The 20,981-nt window shown below is 41.4% G+C and overlaps 1 protein-coding gene across 5 annotated transcripts in view; it reads right to left on the bottom strand.

Annotated features, from left to right (window-relative positions):
* palld (palladin, cytoskeletal associated protein) overlaps positions 1–20,981 on the bottom strand; it is a 71,149-nt gene that overhangs the window by 17,642 nt on the left and 32,526 nt on the right. For 2 of the 5 annotated variants that reach the window (XM_032571653.1, XM_032571649.1), the window contains exons 7-11: positions 20,673–20,814; positions 20,545–20,568; positions 20,022–20,141; positions 18,116–18,608; positions 15,784–15,819 (exon numbers count right to left, since the gene is read on the bottom strand). In XM_032571653.1, the coding sequence (XP_032427544.1) occupies positions 15,784–15,819; positions 18,116–18,608; positions 20,022–20,141; positions 20,545–20,568; positions 20,673–20,814 (815 nt within the window). Of the gene's footprint in view, positions 1–5,980; positions 6,109–15,783; positions 15,820–18,115; positions 18,609–20,021; positions 20,142–20,544; positions 20,569–20,672; positions 20,815–20,981 lie in introns of those variants that run through there. The other 3 variants (XM_032571650.1, XM_032571651.1, XM_032571654.1) reach the window with 3 other exon arrangements.

The following is a 20,981-nucleotide window of genomic DNA, read 5'->3' as shown; positions in this document are numbered from 1 at the left end:
TATTTTTGAAAACACCTATAAACACAAAAACACCTCAACGTCAGAAGTTTGGCAATATGTCACATTTATATATTAAGTATATCGATACTTAATAAAAAGTATCGATATTTGCGATACTAACCCTGTATTTATTTTGCACCGAATCAATACCCAAATATGCAGTATCACACAGATCCTCCTACAAGTGTTTGGTTTTTTTAATCATAGAGCAAATATTATCAACCTGAGAGCAGCACTTCTTCTTTCCACCATGAGACACTTTGGAGCTTTCCCACATAGCTGGACCTTAGGGGTATAAAATGCAGACGTTTTTGCTTCCAAGGTAAACAATACGTGGAAAAGTTTATGAAATGCGAATAATTTTGCAAGGTATTGTGGTTTTGGGTATACTTTCTTAGCTATTTACATTCTGACATGTCATATTTGTATAATTATTTGTTTAACTTGAGCTACCAAACAGAATCTTTCGAGGAACAGGCCTCAAAAAGACAGGAGGATTTCAGAGAACTTTTGATACCAGAGACAGCAGCAACACGCAGCATGTATATAAATCCTCTCCAACAGGCTCCCAAAATTACATTCCAAACTTGCAAATGAGGACAATGTGGGGCTCCTTTAAGCCTTCACAAACTATAGAAACCACAGGCCTGAAGCGCAGCTCTCCGCAGGCATCAGGAAGACGACATTGGTCTCTAGGAAAAGCCTGAGACGCTGTAAATCTTGCAGCATGCTGTGCAGTGTGTGAGAATGAGAAGTTCCTCACTGTTCAGAAAATACTGTACATCCCGGCGCGCGCATGTTGTCTGGAGTCCACCAAGTTCACGTGCCCAAATCTCTTCCAGATGTCAGATAATCAGTGGAGTGTTTCAACTATTTTTTCCTATCTGTGACAGTGCAGCCCCCCCTCCTTTACTCCCCACCCCTTTCTTTTAGGTCCTGCTGCCAACAGCAGCATGACTGATTAGTCTCTCCGAGCCATTTTGGTTTTTCATTTTGGCTATGCGCTTCCTTCCAGAGTGGACTTCACAGGCCCAAATAAATACCCATTAATCCACAAGCATCCATTCCGATCGTTCCAGCTCGTCCCCACCTGGTGCTCTCCTTACGGTCCTCACCGACCGCAAAAAAAAAAAAAAAAAAAAGAAGCAACACAATCAGTTCAACATGTCTGCCTCTTTGTGTACGTTTTCCTTTACATTCCCCCAAAGCTCTCCTCCTCAGGCCTCCAAAGAAAGTGAGCTTTTACAGGAATAGTTTGGCAGCTGGCGAGGCTCGCGGCGCTCCGCAGCAGTTTCATTCCTTTTTTGGCTTTGTTCTCGGTGCGTCAGGCAGAAGCGGCCGGCAGAAAGGAAACACACTTCATATCCTCACGGCCCCAATCCCTCACTGCTTTACTGGCTCAGCATGAACACACTTCAAAGGCCCTTTTGGCATTCATCAGGGTTTTTTCTTCTTCTTTTTTGACGTACTTGTGTTACATTTCGTTTTGGAATAAAAAAAATAAAATTGAAACAGGAGGTAGAGTCGCAAAAATTGATCAACGAATGGTGAGTTCAGGTTGGTCGCAGAAGTTACAAATTCCAGCTCGAGGTGCAAATACATTTCTTTAGAAGTGTGTCACCAAAATCACAAGCCAAGAGGTCTGTTTCCTGCGACATAGCGTGTCATTTCTACTTTTTGTTCCGGCTGCAAGAGAGCGAGAGAGAGCAACGCTTTCAGAACGTCCTAACTAGGCTAATATGAGACGCAAAAGCTAGTTTTACTTTCATTTACAACTTGTCTTGTTAAATGCTGTCATTGCTGTTCTGAAATCTCCCCTGTTACAGCTGTTAAATCTGTATCTGCAGGTAGAGCTCCACAAAAATCAGGGATCGGAATTTGGTCACAAAATTAGGGTCTTGGCTTGTCAAGAACTTTGTAACTATCCTGCTTTTTCCACAGAGTTTCGATGCAGATTCAAGAAATCTGTCATGACTTGGCAGCTCTCGTCCTCCAAAACTACTTAGTTCAAGAAGATTATAATTATAGCCAAATTACAGCTGCATCTGAATCTGGTTTAAACATTTGCTTCATGTTTAAATGGTCAGTCTGGTCTTATTTCCAGCTGCGTAAATATTTTCATGTCCCACTTGAGAATTTGGATCAATCAAGCTACCAGCCAGAGGTCATCCAGAAACAGATCAGCCTCCAGCTTCTACTCCCAGAAATCTTTGACCGCAAAGTCCAACAGAGTCGTCCCGCCATACATTGCTTTTTCAACAATCCGCCTGAGCTCAGCTGCTGATACCCTGACCTACAGTTTCTGTATAGATCTCTGACAAAAAGACTTCAGATTCACAGCAGATTTCCATCTGTCCCTTCTACTCTCCGTCCATATGTCAGAGCGGGGTCTAATTAGTAGGGAAGTTTTCCTGTGTCGCCACGCCAACAGTCCTGTGTTTTGCTGTTCTGCTTTGGGCCAACTGGCCCACAAAGCCGCTCGCTTCATAGAGAAAACACTTCAGCTCCTCTGTGGGCTGCTCCGACTGGAAGACGCAATTACTCTTCTTCTCGGAGGCCTCTCTCCGTCTCTTTGCCCCCTCTCTGGAGGAGTCGACGGAGGAGGTCTTTTTGGGTCGGATTTGTACATTCTTAACAAATTCGGAGGAAGAAAGATGAGACAAACAGCGATGCAGACTGGAATCTCTGTCACATTTCTGAAAGCATAATAACCGGACCCTGTAGCAGGCTGACAGTAACATCGCTGAGGGAGAGTTTTACAGTGCTGTGATGTTTCAGGCTCAGTGAGAAGTCCCAGATCCAGCAGCAGCAGCATGTTGCTTTAATAAATGGAGACCCCGGCGTTGTAAAAGGCCATGTTTGCTCTTTGTTGCCTTCTTGAACTCTAACGGCCCACATCGCACTGAAAACTCCTCGTTTCACACTGCAAAAACACAGTCTTACCACAACGTTTTGGTCTGGATTGTAGTGCAAATATCTCAGTACACATAAAATAAGATTAAACTAACTTACAAGTAACTTTTCAGCAAGATTTAGGAGCTTGTTTTAAGTCAATAATTCCTTAAGATTAACAAACTACTAGTAATAAGTTTTCCCCATGTTATAAGTTAAATTGTCATGTTCCTTCGGCAGATTAATCCACTAGTACTTTTTCCATCAATATTAAAATAAGCTCCCATAGTTTGCTGAAAAGCGACTTGTTAGGTAATTTTGTACTTGTTGACATTTTGTGTTTTTGCAGTTCAGGACCAGAGCAAGTAAGCAGAAAGCCATCGAAGGATTTTATCCGCCGTCCGATCCTGCCAGCTCTGCAGCTGGCCATAAACCATGGAGCCGCTTTATTATCCTCGCCAGCTGAAGACAGGAAGCGAGCAGGAAGCTGTTGAGTGTACGTCGGCACTAATGAGGGGTTTCCTTCTGTAAACAACAACAACACGGAGACAGCCGAGTCTCTGCCTGCGCTCCTCTAAAAGCAGAAGAGGGAGGGGAGACTAGAGTCCTGCCTTCAGCTTATAAAACCAGCGCGTGTTTGGATTACACCTCCGAATATTTGTTTCTGCAAACACCTCCGTGGCCTGGTAACGCCGGGGACTTTGCTATTCATAAATGATTTATGGTGGAAAGTGAAACCGGATTTGAGGGTCACAGAAACACGAGGTGGGAATCATGTACAGTTGAAGCCACAACCCTTAATGTGTTTAATTCAGATTCAATACAAAGCAGAGCATAATTACGAAGTGAATCCCTGAAAAGCATGCTGCGAATTTGTAGTAAACCCCCTTTTACTCTGATACCCTCTAAATAAAACCACTGGATATTGGCTGGATTTCACATATTCATTGTGTTGAAACGCTGCCTTGCCGTCAGTGAGCATTGCGTCACCATGGCGGTGTGTCTGCATGAACTCGCCTGAAGCGGCAAATCCCGTTAATCTGTCACAGAGAGTGAGCTCATACGTGAAATGACTGGCGGACTGTTGGTAAGGCTGATCGGTCGAATGACGTCCGACCTCCCTCAGTCACCTGGTTCTGCAGAAATGTGTCACATCAGCAGCTTCTAGACGTTTACTGAAAACAGCGACGTGTTTTATGACACATTTATTGTCTAAATGGCGTTTATTGCTAATGAATTTTAGGACAGCTAGCTCCAGAGTAAAACAGAGCACGTTCTAGCTAAGACACTGCAAAAACACAAAATCCTACCAAGTATTTTCCGTCTCGTTTTTAGTACAAATTTCTTGCTACACTTGAAATAAGGCAAAACTAACTTACAAGTAACTTTTCAGAAAGATAGAGGAGATACTTGGTAGGATTTAGTGTTTTTGCAGTGTAGACTCAAAGGATTTCTTGACCCTTGAACTTTTTCACATGATGCCAAGTTACAACTCCAAACTTCAGGATACTCAAAGTGGAGCGTAATTGTGATATGACATGTAAATAATCCATAGTTTTCATTTCTTATTTTACAAATTCTGAGAAGTGTGGCATGACTATGTACTCCATTATCAAAAATCCAGAAGCCAATCATTGAACTTAAATCACAAGAGATCAAAATCTAACTTTTCCAAAACTCTGTGTGGCAAAAAAAAAAAAAAAAAAACCCCCAACCACTCCCAAGATGAAACAACAATGGAGGCAACATCATACTGTGAGGATCAGGCTTTTCAAAGCTAGTCATAGTTGTGGGGAATGATGGATGGAGCTAAAATGGAAAACAATCAAACCTGTGAAAGATTTGAGACGTCACCTTCTGCTTCCCATTTTTGCAGAACTTTGTGTTGGTCTGTCACATAAAACCCAATAAAATACTTTGAAGCATCCGTCTACAGTCCATTAGTCACTGCATTCACATCTGCTGCTCTGTCTTACTCCAGCTTTTTGTCTCCTAAACGGCTCAACTTACTTTCAACCCCACTCCTCCCTGGGTACCACCATCCATTCTTGCCTCCTCCTCCCCTTGCCCATGTCTATAATTGCACACACACCACATAAAATAGAAGCAGACTGTTTTCTCACCCCCCCACCCCCGACCCTACTTTGTTTTACAATCTTTAAAGCGAAGCACAGAGCGCTTTTCTTATTCCAGCCACACCAACAACTCACAGTCGCACACTTTCTCCCTGTCCTACTTTCTTTCTTTCTCATCTTACACCATCGCCTCCCGCTCCCAAGCTTCGTATGCGTTTTTTTTTTATCTAGGAGTAAAACAGATGAAGGCTGCTTCATCTTCATCCATTCTCCTATTCCTATTCTCTGTTCAAGTGAGTTTCCTCTGCTGCAGGAATGCTGAAGACATTCTTCTTTGGATTGGCGAGATCGCCATCAAATGGGATTAGCAGCAGGAGTGGAAGGAGAGGAGGAGGAGGAGATGCAGAAAGTGAAGAAATCAGCCAGCAAATGAGTTGGAGCGCAGCAAGCCACGAGCTTTCTCACTCTGGAGAGTCTATTGTGTTAACTAATCCATCCGACTCCGCCGGGGAGCTCGGCAAACACACGAACCCCGCCACATAAACACAGTCTGAGTTTGTTACAGACACCAGCCTGGAGAGAGAACGGGTTTCTGGTGATGCTTTTTCCCCTTCTCGTTTCTTCAGCCTGGATGGCTCCCTCTTTATGAGCCTCACCTAAATGAACGGGTATCAAACTCAAGCCTCTGTGTGTTTCCAAAAAGACCAGAGCCACTCTGAACGTGCAGGATTTCAGCACAAGCTGAGGAAAATTGAAATGTATATAATCTACATCATCATTTGGTAACTTGGATTCCTAAGAAAATGAAGGCTATGAATAGTAAAAACGAGAAATAAAAGGAGTTGACATTTTTGAAAACTTTTCTCTACTTGATGTAAAACTCTTAAAAAGTTACAGAAAAGCCCATTTCCCTCCCTTTCTCCCATTCCAACCCAAGAGTCTGCGTAATGTTGTCAGAATAAACTCCCAGTTGACACAAGAGAATAACAAAAAAAAAAACAACAAAAGTCTACCTTTAGTGTGGTGATCTTCGGTGTGAATGAACCGCTGCAGTGTCTCAGTGTTGCTCTGCCAGGTACAGAGCGGCTTTTATAGCTGTGGGCAGCCAGACAGTGACACAGGCCGCCTCCCTGCCTTTCTCTCCCTCTCTCTCTTTCTTTCTCTCTGCATGAGTCAGTGGCTCTGTGGGCTCCTCCCCTCCACAGTGTGAGCCAGAAAGCAGCCGCTTACAAAAAGTCAAAATACTTGACAGAAATTACAAAACAAAACTGTAAGATGAGAGAAAAACAAGAAAACTTCATACACTTGAATTTTGCAGTGTAATAAGATGTATAGCACACAAACGTGCTTACTTTTATATTTCTACATTTTTTGAGCTACTATATGATGTCACATCTCTGCCACTTTGGAAAACCAGGCTAAACCAAAGTTTGTTTCCTTTCTAAATATTCTTTATCCTTTATATAGCATCTGTTTCAGTGATGCTTTTAAAAAGGTTTATAAACTAATGTTCATATACAGGACCTTTTTCTTTGAGACTGTAGAGTTTTGACCGATATCAGGCTAGTCGTTAGCCTCTTCATTCAGTATAAACCCAGATGACTTGATCCTGGAGATTGAAAGTCGTCTACGGTAGTTAAGATGTTCGCTGCTTCAAGAAAATCTCACTTCCAGGATTTTGGACTAACCCTTTAATCATTGGCAAGCTTTGGTTTGATGGCGCGTAGAACTAGCTCTCTGTTATTATCACCCCTCATATGTTAGAGGTGTGTATGAAGACGTTATCTACATGTCCAGCATATGGAGCACAATAGCTTTATGCAGTGTGTGTTGTTTTAGGGTGTGGGAATAATATAAGAGCCCGACTCTCTGTGTGGCGTGTGTGAGCACTCCCATCCTGACCGTATAGTTCTGCTTTATATTCACACAACTATTTCCACAAGTATTTCTCAAGAGAAGGATTTTCTTCCTCATTGTTGAGCCATGAAGCAAAGCTCCTGTTATTACAAATTTCTCATTTCTATTCTGGTGTGTTATGGCTCTATTTTTAGAGCCAGCGCGTTCCAGGCTGGCTGATGAGTCACGGCAGAACCAGTGGAAGGTGGGAGAGCTGGGATGCGCTCCAGTGGGGTGTTGTATGTGCCCAGTCCAGTTACCGGCTGGAGGTCAGACAGCCACTCGGGGAAGTCTCGTTCGACTACGAAGCGAGTCATACCTCGCGGGCTGATTCACGGACTTTGTGGGGCGAATCACAGCGAGTTCCGTCTGTGTTTGTTCTCGGTGACAGCCGTGTGATGAGACTGGAGTGTGTTCCCATTACAGAGCCCTCTAATTGAGATCCACAAGTGGGAGTTGTGTGGTCAACCAACTGAGAGTGTCCATTGGGAGATAAGCCACATTTACCACTTGGAGCTACGGCCTGATCACAGGCTCATTGATCTCAGAAGGAAAAAATGTCGCCCTCTGTCTGTGTTTATATAGTCCAGAAGTATTCACACCCTGCAGACTCTGGCTTTTTATTAATGTTACAGCCACAAGTTTCAATATGTTGTTGGGTTTTTGTGAGTCTGGACCTTAAAGCATGTGGTGTAACATGTTTTCTACATGTTACAAATAAATATAAAAAGTGCATCATGCATTTGTATTCAACCCCAGAGTCAGTATTTTATGGAATCTCATTCCCGCCATGAAAGAAAGAAAAAAGTCATATTTTCAACTTTCAGAGTCACAATTATGGGGATACAAACTCATTATTTTGACTTTAAGTCATAATTACAAGAATAAAATAAATTTTGAGAATCAGTCATAATTTTGACTTTCAATGTCATAATTATGAGGGACATAGTCAAACTGTTTCATGACTTTGAATCTCATTAATGACTGAAACTCAAAATTATGACTTCATACCTCATAATTATAACTGAAAGTTGAAATTATGACATTTTATATAAAAATTATGACATTAAAAGCCAAAATTATGACTTTATTCTTCTAATTATGGCATTTATTCTAGTAAATATGACTTTAGAACTGGAAAATATGACTTCCTGTTGGGCTTCGTTTCATAGCAGAAATGGGATTCCATAGTATTTAATGGAACCGCTTTTTGCTGCAGTCATTTTAGCCCATAGCTTTATGCAAAATATCTTTGACTCAATCAGATTGGATGAAGAGTATTTGTGAATTTTGGTTTCAATATCCAGGCACAGAAACATAATTTCATGTATGTTTATATTATTTCATCTAAACCGCTTCGTTGTGGCGCTGGCTGTATGTTTAAAGCTTCTGTCCTGCTACAAGATGAAACTCAAGCCCAGTCTGAAATCTTTTGCAGCTTTTATTGTGACATTCTTATGTCACAATAAGAGTCATTTTGCAGCACAATCAAGTAACTATGTCACCTTCAGTTGTTATAAGAATGCTGCATTCTTCAAATATGACTTAAAAGAAATTGGATGTTCAAATTGGGCCTCTGTCTCTTTAAAAGCTCCTGCTCGATCTGAAACTCCGCCTTCAGGAAGTCATTACAACATGGCTCCTCTGTTAGCCCTTTAACCACATTTCTACCAGCGTTTCACTGAGAAGCAGCTCGTATTATCAGCTCAGCAGACGCTCAGTTCCAACAGATGTTTGCTAATTGCTGCTAATTGACCGATATCAGGCTAGCCATTAGCCTCTTCATTCAGTATAAACCCAGATGGCTAGTCTGAAGGAGCTGAGTGGAGGAGTTGTGGTGGAGGACTGCTCTGTGAGGGGGAAACTTGGAAACTGTAGCTTTGAGGACGAACTCCATCTCGAAGGCGGAGCTAGGTCCACCAAGGCGTTTTGCACAGCTGAATGGTTGCCATGGGAGATTAAAGGATTTCTCAAACGTTCATGAAAGAATCAAAAGCAAAACTCCAGGTATGATTTTGATGAGGGAATAATATTATAACATGATGTAAATATCAAAAAAGTTGGTTTTACATAATACTTTCTCTTTAATAAGCTCAGTCCCTTATGAAATAAATTCAAATTCAAGGTGCTGTATGTTGGTGGGTGTTTATCTGTGCGTTTTACATACAGCAGCGCTTTATACTGGGGAGGGGACTCTGAGGTAGTTGAGTTTCCATGCTGTCAACTCCCCAAACACACACACTGCCTCGTCTCTCGCTCCCCTCACATCCCAGCGCTCGTCCTTTCATCACTCCCTCTCCTCTGGCTCGTCTCTCTGAAGGTCAGCTCCCACAGATCTCTTCCTTATTTGGAGAGTTTCTTCATTCCACTCGGGTCATTCTTGCCTCCCCGACCAATCCAGCGGTTTGTTGATCTGCCATCTCAGCCAGTCCCGTGTCTCCCATGTCCTTTTATAGACTGGCCCCCTTCCCCAGCTGCAGAAGTCCATGTGAAATTATCTTCATCCCTTCTTCCCTCGAGCTTCCTGCGACTTCTTTTCACTTTTTATTCGATTTTACGGACCTCACTCCCAACGAAACGAGAGCCAGCTTCCTGTCTGCCTTTTCCCAAACACCGCTAATCAAAACCAAGCATGTGGCCTTGTAAGGTGTTCAGCGGCTTCTAATTAGACGTACGGTGGCGACAACCCATTGGTGAGAAGCCTGCCGTCTCGGCTGTATGTGGTTCTGTAACACGCATGTTTCCTGCTTTCTACAAAACCGCAAGCAACACCTCGAGAGGAAAGTGACTGTTAATACTTCATTAGAGTTTGCACCTCGTAAACACAAACAAACTGCTGAGGGGAAGCTCTGAGTCACAGCGCAGATATGCGACAGATCCTGGCAACCAAAGCATTTTGCTCAGAAAAAAAAACAAGACAAAAAATATTCACCAGATTGAGTGAATGCCCTCCGCTTCTTTAAAGAAAAAAAAAAAAAAACGTAGGAGGAAAACGGAGATCAGCTAATCTTCTGCTGAAACTCCACAGTCTGTGTGTTTGTGTGTGAAAACGGTGCGTTTGCTATTCCCCAGACAGCAGCCTCTGTGGAGCTGAAGAGGTCTGGAAACTACTGCAGAAATCATTTCATCTCAGAGGTATGGCCGTTATGTCAGCCGACCTGGATTGAAAGGTACGAGGTCAAGCAGCAGGCGGCAGGGGTCATGTTAAATTTGATTAGGACATTCTTGGCCTTCATCAACACTGTGTTTATGCATTGACCTCGTCTTCATTTGCTGTGTTGTGACCAAATCAGTCTTTAACTTGAGCTCAAAAATGTTCTCTCTGGGTTCTAATCGTTCAGCTTCTTCCAGTCCAGTAGTGCAGACAGACATTAGAGGATCTATTGGAACTTATGTATGACTGGACTGAAATAATGTTTTTGTAAAGTTCATATCAGCGTGGTCAGAGATGATACGTTTGAATTGTATTATGATGCTGCCACCATCATGTTTCACAACAAAAACATCTAGGAACAACACAAAAAAGTTTCCTGCTCCCTTATTTACTTCATGGTCTGGCTTCTTCTTCATCTTTCTCAAGCAAAATAATAATATTTTAGATCCACATGTACTTTGTAATGAATCAATACTTTGGCCATCTTAAGTTTGGGCTACTCCATGCAACATCCATTACATTTTCTGAACAGAAAATCTTTCATTTGCAAAAACAAAATGCCTCTTTGTATAACTCTTTAGTTTCTTCCTTGTTCTCTCTTAAAGTGGGTCTATAGGTGATTTGCTGAGGTTGCAGTGTTTTCTTGAAATGTGATTGGGAAGTTTACAGTGGCACACAAGATGTAAATACCAAGGAAAGAAAAATAAAGTGGCTCTGGCGATGCCTGCGCTCCATTCACACAAACACATCTGTGCTTTTCTCTCCAAGGCTGCTCTTTAAATATCATCTCTAAACCATTTGTAAATCAGGTTCAGGGGCTGCAAACTGTATACATTCGACTGTTTGAGTTAACCTCTCTCCCCCCCCCATGTCTGGTTTCATGTAAGCCACCCAAGTTCTGCAGATTACAATCAGTCATTACCTCAGTATCCATGCAGCCAAAGAGCAAGAAAAAAAAAACCTGAATGATTGCCGGAACACCAGGATAAGTGTAGCAAAGGGAAAAAAACGGCTAAATTGAGGTTCTGCTAAGTGCTAAAGAGTGCCTGTTTTTCATCATGCAGGCTAAAAGAGAACACACTGCGGTGCTGCGTCAAAAACAAACCCACAGTTACGCCGCTAGTGAGACTTCAGCGCGTACACAAAAAGCACTTTGTGGAGCGAAATCCGTGCAAGAGAATCATTTCAACTGTCAGTGTTGATTCCTGCTCTGATGAAAGAGAGATTAAGCAGAGGAATGGATAATTGTTGCCTCTGCCTCTTGTGCTCACAGAGACGCCCACCCAGACGTTAGACTGTACCAACCTATAATATAATGCTCAGGCAGCGTTTTGCTGGCTCCACCTTTATCGTTTTGCTCCAGTTGTATGCCTCCTAATTTGTCAAATGCTTTTTTTTTTACTCAAAGTGTAAAGTCTTTGCATGTTCTAATGTTCTATCATTTAGCAGAGCAGCAATATTCACAGGGTTCAAATATCTTCCAAGGTTTTTTATTTCTACCCCATTTGGATGTGATTGATTTATCACATTAAGTCCACACAAAAAAAAATATTTCATTTGGATTTTATGTGATAAGCCAACACAAACTGGGCCATAAAAAATGTAAAGTGTTCTCAGAGTAAAGAAAGAACACAAATCAGAGCACCAGGTTTAAGACTTATGTTTTAAAAACTAGGCCACCTTCCTACCTGCCTTGAAACAGCTTTTGACTTTAGCTCAAGAATATTTTGAAAGCTCAGATAGTAGAAAATCCCAGCTGATGCTTTTATTAGGATCTTATGGAAGCAACAAGTGGGACAGCCTCAAAGTTGATCAAGTTTTTAAAGCCAAGATTTTTCTTTTCTAATAAAGTTAACAGAAGAAATAATGGAACATCTTTTGCTTCACGTTCTAAACAATATCAAATAATCCTATATCTCTAGCCAAGATTATTGCAAATGATCAATATTGGTATTGTAATGGCAGCAGAACGCCATCACAGCAGAATGTTAATAAAAAAAAAAAACTGCAGTGAAACCTTACAAACAGGAGCTGTAAATCATGGTCGGTGTCGATTCCTCATCCTGAAACACAAACATGTGCTCACATGTGAATCAGAACGACCAGCTCCAGGTGTTACCTGCCTGTCGTAATGCGACTTTACGTTCTGCAAGGTGAGTGTTCAGGTGAACGCTGAACAAAATAAAAGCGAGCTGGTGTCTTGCATCATGAAAACACAACTCAGCTTATCTAACAGGGTCATAAATCTCCCGAGCGCCGTCTCCTCGCCCGCGTCTTTGCCTCACAATGCTCGAAAGCCGTTTCATTCAGTAGCAATGCTCTCCTGTTTTCCTGCCAAGCTCACACAATTAAACTGGCCTCCAACAACAAGATAACTTCTGGTTCGATGACAAAACACACAAGCTCCCAGCAGTAGGGTTAGGTTAAGAAAACATTCTTTTCCTTTGTGTGCTTAAACCCTGCAGCAGTTTCTGAGAAGAAAACACTGTCTCTATAGAAAAGTGTTGCTCGTTCATTTTATCCTGCAATCAGCAGCCTGTGAATTTGTGAATCAAGGTGTTATTTCGGACTAAAGAACACACCTTAAAATATTATTGTTGGCTATGCTTAGAAACACTGAAATGATCTGGGGGGGAAGGCAGTCAATGAGAAACTCCTGTCTCTACCAGCATGTGGTAAAGTCATTGGTTTCTCTCCAGACTTTGTGCCTTAGCTCTGATCCAAGCAGAGAATCCGAGTCTCTCCCTGGGAAGTTTGAGTTCAGCTTTCACTCGATTCCTCCGCCGATGTCTGGCATCTGCCCTTATCCAGCCCACAAAAAAAAAAAGTCAGCAGGTCTGTTTTCATTGGCCAGGTCTCCCGCAGTACGTCCCTTCCTCTCAAGCTTGCTCCATAACCCTCTACATTACTCGAGCCAAACAAAAAAAAATAAAAAAATCGCAGGTTTTCTGTCTGTTAATACTGCAAGCTGAGAAGCCATTATGAAGTCAATCAATGGGTCGAGTTGTTCGTAAGTAAAAGTTTTACATACAATAAATCAATAACAACATATATATTGTGATAGATATGTGATAAATATCAGTAAATAATACGTCTGGCACAATATTCAATAATTTCACTGAACTCCGATCAAGAACCACACAGCATTCTGGGAGATGTAGGCAGAAGAAAGGCTTTAGTTGTTCGAACTCTCACAGCCCGCTAAACAAGGTTGGGGGCGTTAACTAACTCACTCACTCTTTGGTTACCTAGCAACAGCCTGTCGAGTAACTGATGCAGCAGCAGTTTCAACAGAAAACCGTTGATGCAACAGGAAAGATCACATCACCAGTTTGGCAGTATTTCAGATATTTAGAACAAAAAACTAATCAATAATCACCTTTAGTTGGTTTATGTGAAATTCTTGTATCATATTATGTTTCCAGCCATATTGTCCAGTGATGTATAGATACATTAATTTTAAAAAAGTCCAGAAAGAATCAACTTTAGATTAAAATGAAAGCCATCAAAAAGTATTTTCACCCCTAGTTTTCTTCTATTTGTGCTTTTTTCACTTTAATATGTTTTAGATTAAACCAACTTTAATATCAGAGAATGGTGACTTCAATAAAAACAAAACGCATTTTACAAATTATGCTGAAATAAAGTATCCAAACCAACCCAGCTACATGTGAAAAAGCAAGTTGCCCTGATACCTAATTCTAAGTCCAGCCTCCAAACTACAGTAATAACTGTCTCTTTTTTTTTAATCACTGGGGAAATTTAATCAATATTTTGTTGTAACATTTTCTTTCATCCAATCTGGAGGGTTTTCTAGTTTCAACCACACCTCTGTGTCTCAGCTGGATTTATGTCCAGGTTTTGCGTAGGCCTCTCCAGAACTTTCTTTCTTTTTTGTGCTATTCAGAGTTGGACTTGATGGTATGGTATGCTTAAGTCTACTGGATACTCTCCCTCAGGACTTTTATATTACAAAACAGAACAAGAAATTAAATCGATATCTGGTCTCTACAAACATTCCTCTTACTGTTTACCCACCAGAACTGGCTGCAGCGGTGGCTTGTTTGTCCCTCACAGTGTGTAAGCCACATGAACGACAGATTTAAAATCAGTGTTTTAACTTCCCTTACAGTTTCTCTGAGTGGTGGGCCTGACTGTGTCCTCAGACTATTACACTGACGGCTCCATTAGCTCCATCATGCAGTTAAACCAACACAGGTGCAATACAAAGTGATTTTGTGAAAAAAGCAGGAATTGGCTCCCTTCATTCACTGGTGCTAGCTTTTACACAAAGAAGTGTAGAATTATATTCATTACATCAGAGTGTGCTTTTCAATTAGGATCATTTGTCAGAGTCAAACAACCTTCAAGGGTGGATTACACGTGCTTTTTGTTAAGCTTTTTAATTGGTCTGATGCAATATTCTAACATTGAATGTCCTGTTTACATAGCTACAAGCAGAAAATTGTCGTATTTAACAGAAAATTTCTTAAAAACAGTCAGTGTAGTTACTATATTTAAAGTATTCTACTTGGTGAACTAAATTACTGAAATATATGAAGTTTTCAATTATAGTCTAATTTATGAAATTGGTCGACAGGCTGTTTTAGTGCAACGGTCTTTCTGAAAATGCTGACATTTTTGTCTCTCTAATCATAATCTTGTAACAAGCAAACAAACAGCCACTGTGATGAAACACAGGCAGGCCGGGGATGCCACAGAGCGCTTTTAAATCCTGGAGTAGGGTACCGGTCTGTTAGGTTGTGTGTTGCTGTCAGACACCACATTTCCCCCCCAACTTCCTCTTCCTCTCTGAAACAAATAACTCTTGCCCTTATTAACTCGAAGTGGGAGACTGTTAAAACCTTATTGTATTGGACAGCCGTGGTGTTACGCATCACCACCCAGGGATGGTGTTCTTCATGGAGGGTCATCAATCTTCACCAACACTAAGCCAAGCTGATGTATTGTACTTGTGTCCTTTCCCACCTTCTTACATACAAAATATATATACTAAAAATAAGGACACATGCCCTTAAGATGAGTGTAGCTAACTCAGATAAAAACATCCTGTTTATATTGAGTGTTCCCCAGCAGCTGACTGAGAAGAAGCCTGCAGACGACGTGCCGCACAACAAGCAGGATCTGATTGAACTGATAAGCTTCAGATTGGTTACAGTCGGCCACTGTTCATAAGCGCAGTGCTGCAGAAACATGACCTTTGGTTAATGGCGGTGCTGCTGTTTTCATTAAGCAAGGAAACAATGTAATGGGGCAGAAGATGGGGGGCGACGCAAATTTCTTCGACGTCGGAGGCCGATTGTTTTAGTGTGTTGTTATGGAAAAAGAACACAAGTATTTAAGCCAATAAGAAGAAAAAAATCCCTGAACATCCTGGCTTTATTATCTGTGAAAAAATAAACAGATAAGACTTTTTGTTGCGCAGGGTTTGTCACGCAACTAAGTCAGATGTTGTGCCTTGTCCAAAGTATGCAGTCGTAATATAACTCTGGTGAATTATTAAACTGTAAACGCAGCTTTACGCACGAGGTCATTTTCTTAATGTCTAACTTTCTCAGATGTAACCTCCTGAATTCACACAAAAGCTTCCTAAAAATGTCCATATCTATAAAAATCAGAGCTAAATAAAAGGTTTATCGAAACTTGATTGCTTCTAAAGAAATTCCATTGTGCTTTTACAAACGCATTCTCCATAACCACAGATAAATGCTGCTGACAGCATCACAGACACGACAAAATAATTACCTGGCGCTTTCAGTCTTCTCCTCAATATTGTCAGCTCTGGAAGCACAGAGTTATCAAGTCACAACGTTTTCAGTACATGGATGCACCCATAAGCAGCAATCTGGAGCGCATGCAGGGACAAATAGAGCCGAGAATCATGGCAAGGTGATCATCAGCAGCAGCTGGGCAGAGGTTCAAATGTATGATTTAGGTAGAAAATGTAGGTTTTTTTCTTAAAACGCAACATAAAAGGTTAAAGTTCCTCCTGAAACGTCGACTGCAACCATGACTAAAAGGGATCAAGCTACATGCTTCAGTTTTGAAAAAGTAGTAGACAAAATTTAAAGGGATAGTTCAGATAGTTCAGAAGCGCTTTTTGGTGAAATTACTAGCAATAACAGTTTACTTAATTGTACCGGAGAAATGTTAAATTGCAGTGAGTTTGTAGAAATTAGAATAAAACCCTTCAGGTGGTGGAATATGCTAACAGCTAATCAGTGCTACATGAGTTCAGTAAACAGGGGAATTCACTTTGTATTTCCCAACAGGCTGTCATCTGAGTATCAAGGTCACAGGTGTTGCTATGCTTTTCCAGGTGTCATTTTCATAGGACTCATTATCAAGTGATCAAGCAATTTAATGTCTCCCTCAAAATAACGTCACAGAGTTTCAACAGAGTTGATCCAGACTTAATAAATTCGCTCTCACTTGGTGTCGGTTCCCTCTCTCTCTTAGTTGCCCCATCATTTAGTCATGGCGTCTCTGCACTGACTCAGAGTACACAGTCATGATGTCTTCAAGCGTGGAGGAGTTTAGGACATGTTTGTTTGTGATACGTCATTATTACTAAGGAATCATTCTTTCAAACATTATTTTTTTTAAACATTTTCAGAAAAGAATATTCTACCCAGGCCTAGATAGGACTATCACTGTCTGGAAGAGTTAATTAAGGCTGCAAGTATCCATTCTGTACATTAAAAGTTACACAAGCTGAAAAAACGATTCCCTTTACATGCATCTATGAAATCTATGAGGGAATCACTATTGATGGTGACTTCATAGAGCTCAACTTTAAAAACATCTGAACTATTCCTTTAAAGTTGTTTAAAGGAAAACTTGTTTAAAGTTGTTAGGTTTTATCTTCCATCTTGTATGGAGCAGAACAATATTTATCACTTAGTTAGAATATCACAGAATGTACTAAAGAGAAAACCAACCGTGTCTCACTTGCCAACAAATCAAAAGAAAAATCCTATAATGTCTGGAAAACAAACATAGACTAGCTACTTTAATGAATAACTTCAAACCAGTAAAGAACTCATCAGCAAATATTCAAGCATGTATCAGCGAGGCATCCGGAAAGCCTGAGGGATTAAAAGGCTAACCACATAATGGTTTATTCTGAATGTGGAGTTTGGTTTCACATCAGACCTCTCTTCCTCACGTCTTTCCTTTGCTCCTTATTGTCCTCAGTTTTTCACTTTATTCTTACAATAAAAAAAAAGGAAAGGTGTGGTAGGATGGTTAAGACAAGGCCTGATTACTACAGAAAGAAAACCATTTACTGCTCAGCTCTTCTAAAATGACAGCGACACTCTACCTCAGGAATAAAAAACACAATAGCCGAATCCTGGGACGTGCATGCACAGCGAGGTCACAAGGATACAATGGGAGCCATCCAGAAGAAGCACAGAGATCTGTTACAGACACAAGCTGCGTTTCCACTGACCTTAAACTTGCACAAATTGGAATTATGAAAACAAATTCACTTAATGGAAACAAGGAAATTTTTTGGGAAAAAAAAAAAAGATAAAAAGTTCTTGTGCTACGATAAGGTAGTTTATTGACCATATTGAAGTTAGTGCATTTTGCAAAACTGCAATGGAAACACTTTTGTCACGTCACACAGGTCATGTGATCAACAGCCGGACGTTACCACCGGCAGAAAAGATGAAGAAGACAACAGGAAGTGGGAGGAGGATGGCGGCGCGCCATGTTTTTTAATGACCTGTCACGTGAACAAACTTATTCACGTGTGATTTTAATTGCTTTTCTTATTTAATGGAAACACAGCAATTGTGAAATTGTGGGGGTTTTTCCACCATTAGTAGAATATCGACAAACTTTTGTGCAGATTTGTAATGGAAACGCAGCTACTGACACCAACATAAAGATAATGCTTTCTTCTCCAAAAGGTCTGGGATTTCCCCCTGTGGACCCTTTTGACAAAGCAGAGAGACAACAACATCATTTCCCCCTCAGACAGTCCTCCCAGTCCTCCCAGTCAGACTCTCAGCCCTGCTATCCAACCTTCCTCTGGGACGCAGCCATACCAGGAATGACAAGTACTCACAGCTTTGGTTTTGGCTTGGTAGGGATCGGAGGACCATCTTTCCCGGGGGATGGAGACAGCTTGCCCTGGCTCGGAGGAGAATCTCGTACGATGTGGGTTTGACTTGAGGGCGTGACCTGGATGTCTGCTGCTGCCGGTTCTGACAGTGGCAGAGGAGGAGGTGGCGGTGGGAGTGGGGCGTCTTTAGGTAAGCTTGGAGGTGACGGTGGGTGTTGGCCGTTCTGTAGAGGTTCCTGCCCTCTCTCCTTGTCCCCGTCTTCTACCTCTGAGCTAATTTGCACCAGAGGGGGAACGGACGCACTGGGCCACAACTCCAGCTCATTGACACGGAACGCGTCTAAACCGGGCTGAGGCAGCGCCTTAGGCGGCAACTCCAGGAGGCTGATCTCGGTGGGTGGTGGCGAAGGAGGAGGAGGCGGAGGAGGGAAGGAGGCCGCATCCTCAAATCCTGAACTATCGCCAGACATGCCATTACTTGATGAGTCCTCAGCTGCTGGGGGAAGCAAACAGTGGAAAGTGTTTTGTTTTTTTCTTACTTTGATATTTAGTTCTCTCTGGACCTGCACATACCATTACTGAGTGGAAATTGAACACAAACACAGTGAATCACAGCTGGTCTGATATGGGGCGACAGCTGGGTCCAGTCAGGCTGATGCAATCCCTGTTTATTCAGCCTTTCCTTTACACTGTGTGGTGAATCCTGCACTGTACCAACAGCTCTGTTTGTGATAATATACACAGAAATAGTTGTGTCTAGTTTAACTCTCTTTTTTCTATACAGACTTAACATAATTAAGTTAAGTCCGAGGAGATGGTCACTGAGATACATCTTGACAATATGAGTAAACCCAACCAGCTCGATCTTCAGCAAACAACTACTGAAGTTAGCTGGATTTTAGCATTATAGCCATGCCAAAACTTCCTAAAAATGACTCAAATAACTGAATTTTATCTTAGATGTTCAATCTTCAGTTAAAACCTTCAATTAAGAAATTTAATACAATTACTTCTCTCACTTAAAAATTGAAGGAACCTCCAGACACAGTTTGTGAGTACCGTATATAATTTCTGAAAACATTGAACTTAATCTTTTTTTCTTTTTTTTTTTGCCCGACAACCTAAAGAAAGTATATTTGTGGTAATATTAAAGTACTGCTCTTTCTGGGGTTGGACACATTCTGGAAGCTGAACGATATAGCTCTCGAAATCATAAATGTATTGTTCTCTTTGAGGACATGTTGTGTTATTACAGATTCCTGACAGTAACCTAATTCTGTTACTCAGGTGTGTTGAAAAGATATTTAAAAGCTGCAAGTCAATGAAGGACTGGAGCTTGCATAACCTTTGTGTAAAAAAAATCATTCATTTATGTTCTTTAAATTATTTTTAACCCAGAAGAAAGATGGCATGTGTGTTAGCTAAATCATAACTAGCCGTTAGCTTAACTTGCTAGCCAGAAGATCGCCTGTGGGATTACATTAACTCTGTCATTTGTGTTTTACTGTTTGTTTCAGTAGCTTTAAGACTTTTCTAACATCTATGCTTTAAATGAATGATTAAAAACAACAATATCCTATCCTTATGTTTATCTTAGAAGCTTAACCAAGTGATCTAGCCTACTTGGTTAAGCTGCTCTTTTAAAAAAACACCAGAATTAACCTATTATCTATTGAAATCTGTTATGGAAGCTTGAAATTTTTATTTTATTTTAATGACTATACAGCACCTTAAACCAGAAAATGGAAAAGGAAAGGAGTACAATTATTAAAGTTTTTTTTTTTTTGCTCTGTTCAAGTTCTCTGTAGTTTACCTTGTAAATTAATTTAATTAAACAGACACCACATCTCATGGTACGGTTTTGCCCCTGTGAAGTTTGACCATCTCTTTGACTGTGCGCTGGACGCACCTGGATTCACGATCAGCTGGGCCGTGCTGCTGACGGAGCCAAAAGCGTTAGACGCCTTGCAGAAGAACAGACCTCCATCCTCTGGAAAAGCCTCGGCGATCACCAAGGTGCAGATCTCCTCTGAAATAAATCATCGCCGCCATAAGTACATTTGTTTGTAATGAGGTCAGAGAAATACGACAAGACGACGACCGAGTCACACACAGAAATGACAAGGATGATGGTTATCTCAGGTAGACTGATGAGTCAGACGAACAGAGTGTAGAAGACAAGCTAGCAGACAGACACACAGATGTTTGGGAATGTCTCTCTGACTCACAGCCCGAGTTAAACATGGAGTCACACAGGTGGGAAATATGTGATTTAACGTTATTAATAGATGGGACTCCCTTTTGACTGCAGCGATACACTGTCGTCATGACGAAATCAAGATTAAATCCCCAGACAAAGCTGCCAGTCCATTGCTTATTTAACCTGGATGTGTTAAACATGAATGTAGCTGCAAGCGCCTGAGGCAACGTACCTGCCTCAGCTGCAGACCGAGGCTCTGATGTGTTCAGTCAGCGCAGGAGAGGAGAAAAAAAAAAAACAACTATCAGTCAGCACACGTCTGAAAGTTACTGAGCTTCGTCAAGCTTGGAAATGTCTCACTTTTTTGTAGAATCCTGAAATCGGGTGAGTCCAGAATCTCGTTCCCCTGCCGGTACCATTGGACCTGGAGGGGAGGGCTTCCACGGACCCTGCACTCCAGAACCACCACCTGGCCCTCTGAGGCCTGGACGTCCTGCAGGAGCTGCAGGGGAGGAGGCCACAGTCGAAGATTGGAAAGGGAGAAGCAATAAGAGAAAGATGCCGATGAGTGAAGGATGAAGAGCACATCTCTAATTAAGATACGTCTGTTATAGAGGAGAAACATGACAAGGAGGGAGGATGAGGGCTATAAAACTCATAAAAAATTTT

Source organism: Xiphophorus hellerii, chromosome 9, assembly GCF_003331165.1.
Source record: "Xiphophorus hellerii strain 12219 chromosome 9, Xiphophorus_hellerii-4.1, whole genome shotgun sequence".
Lineage (NCBI taxonomy): Eukaryota > Metazoa > Chordata > Actinopteri > Cyprinodontiformes > Poeciliidae > Xiphophorus > Xiphophorus hellerii.
Note: the sequence above shows the minus strand (reverse complement) of the source record. Positions and strands in the feature narration are given on the sequence as shown.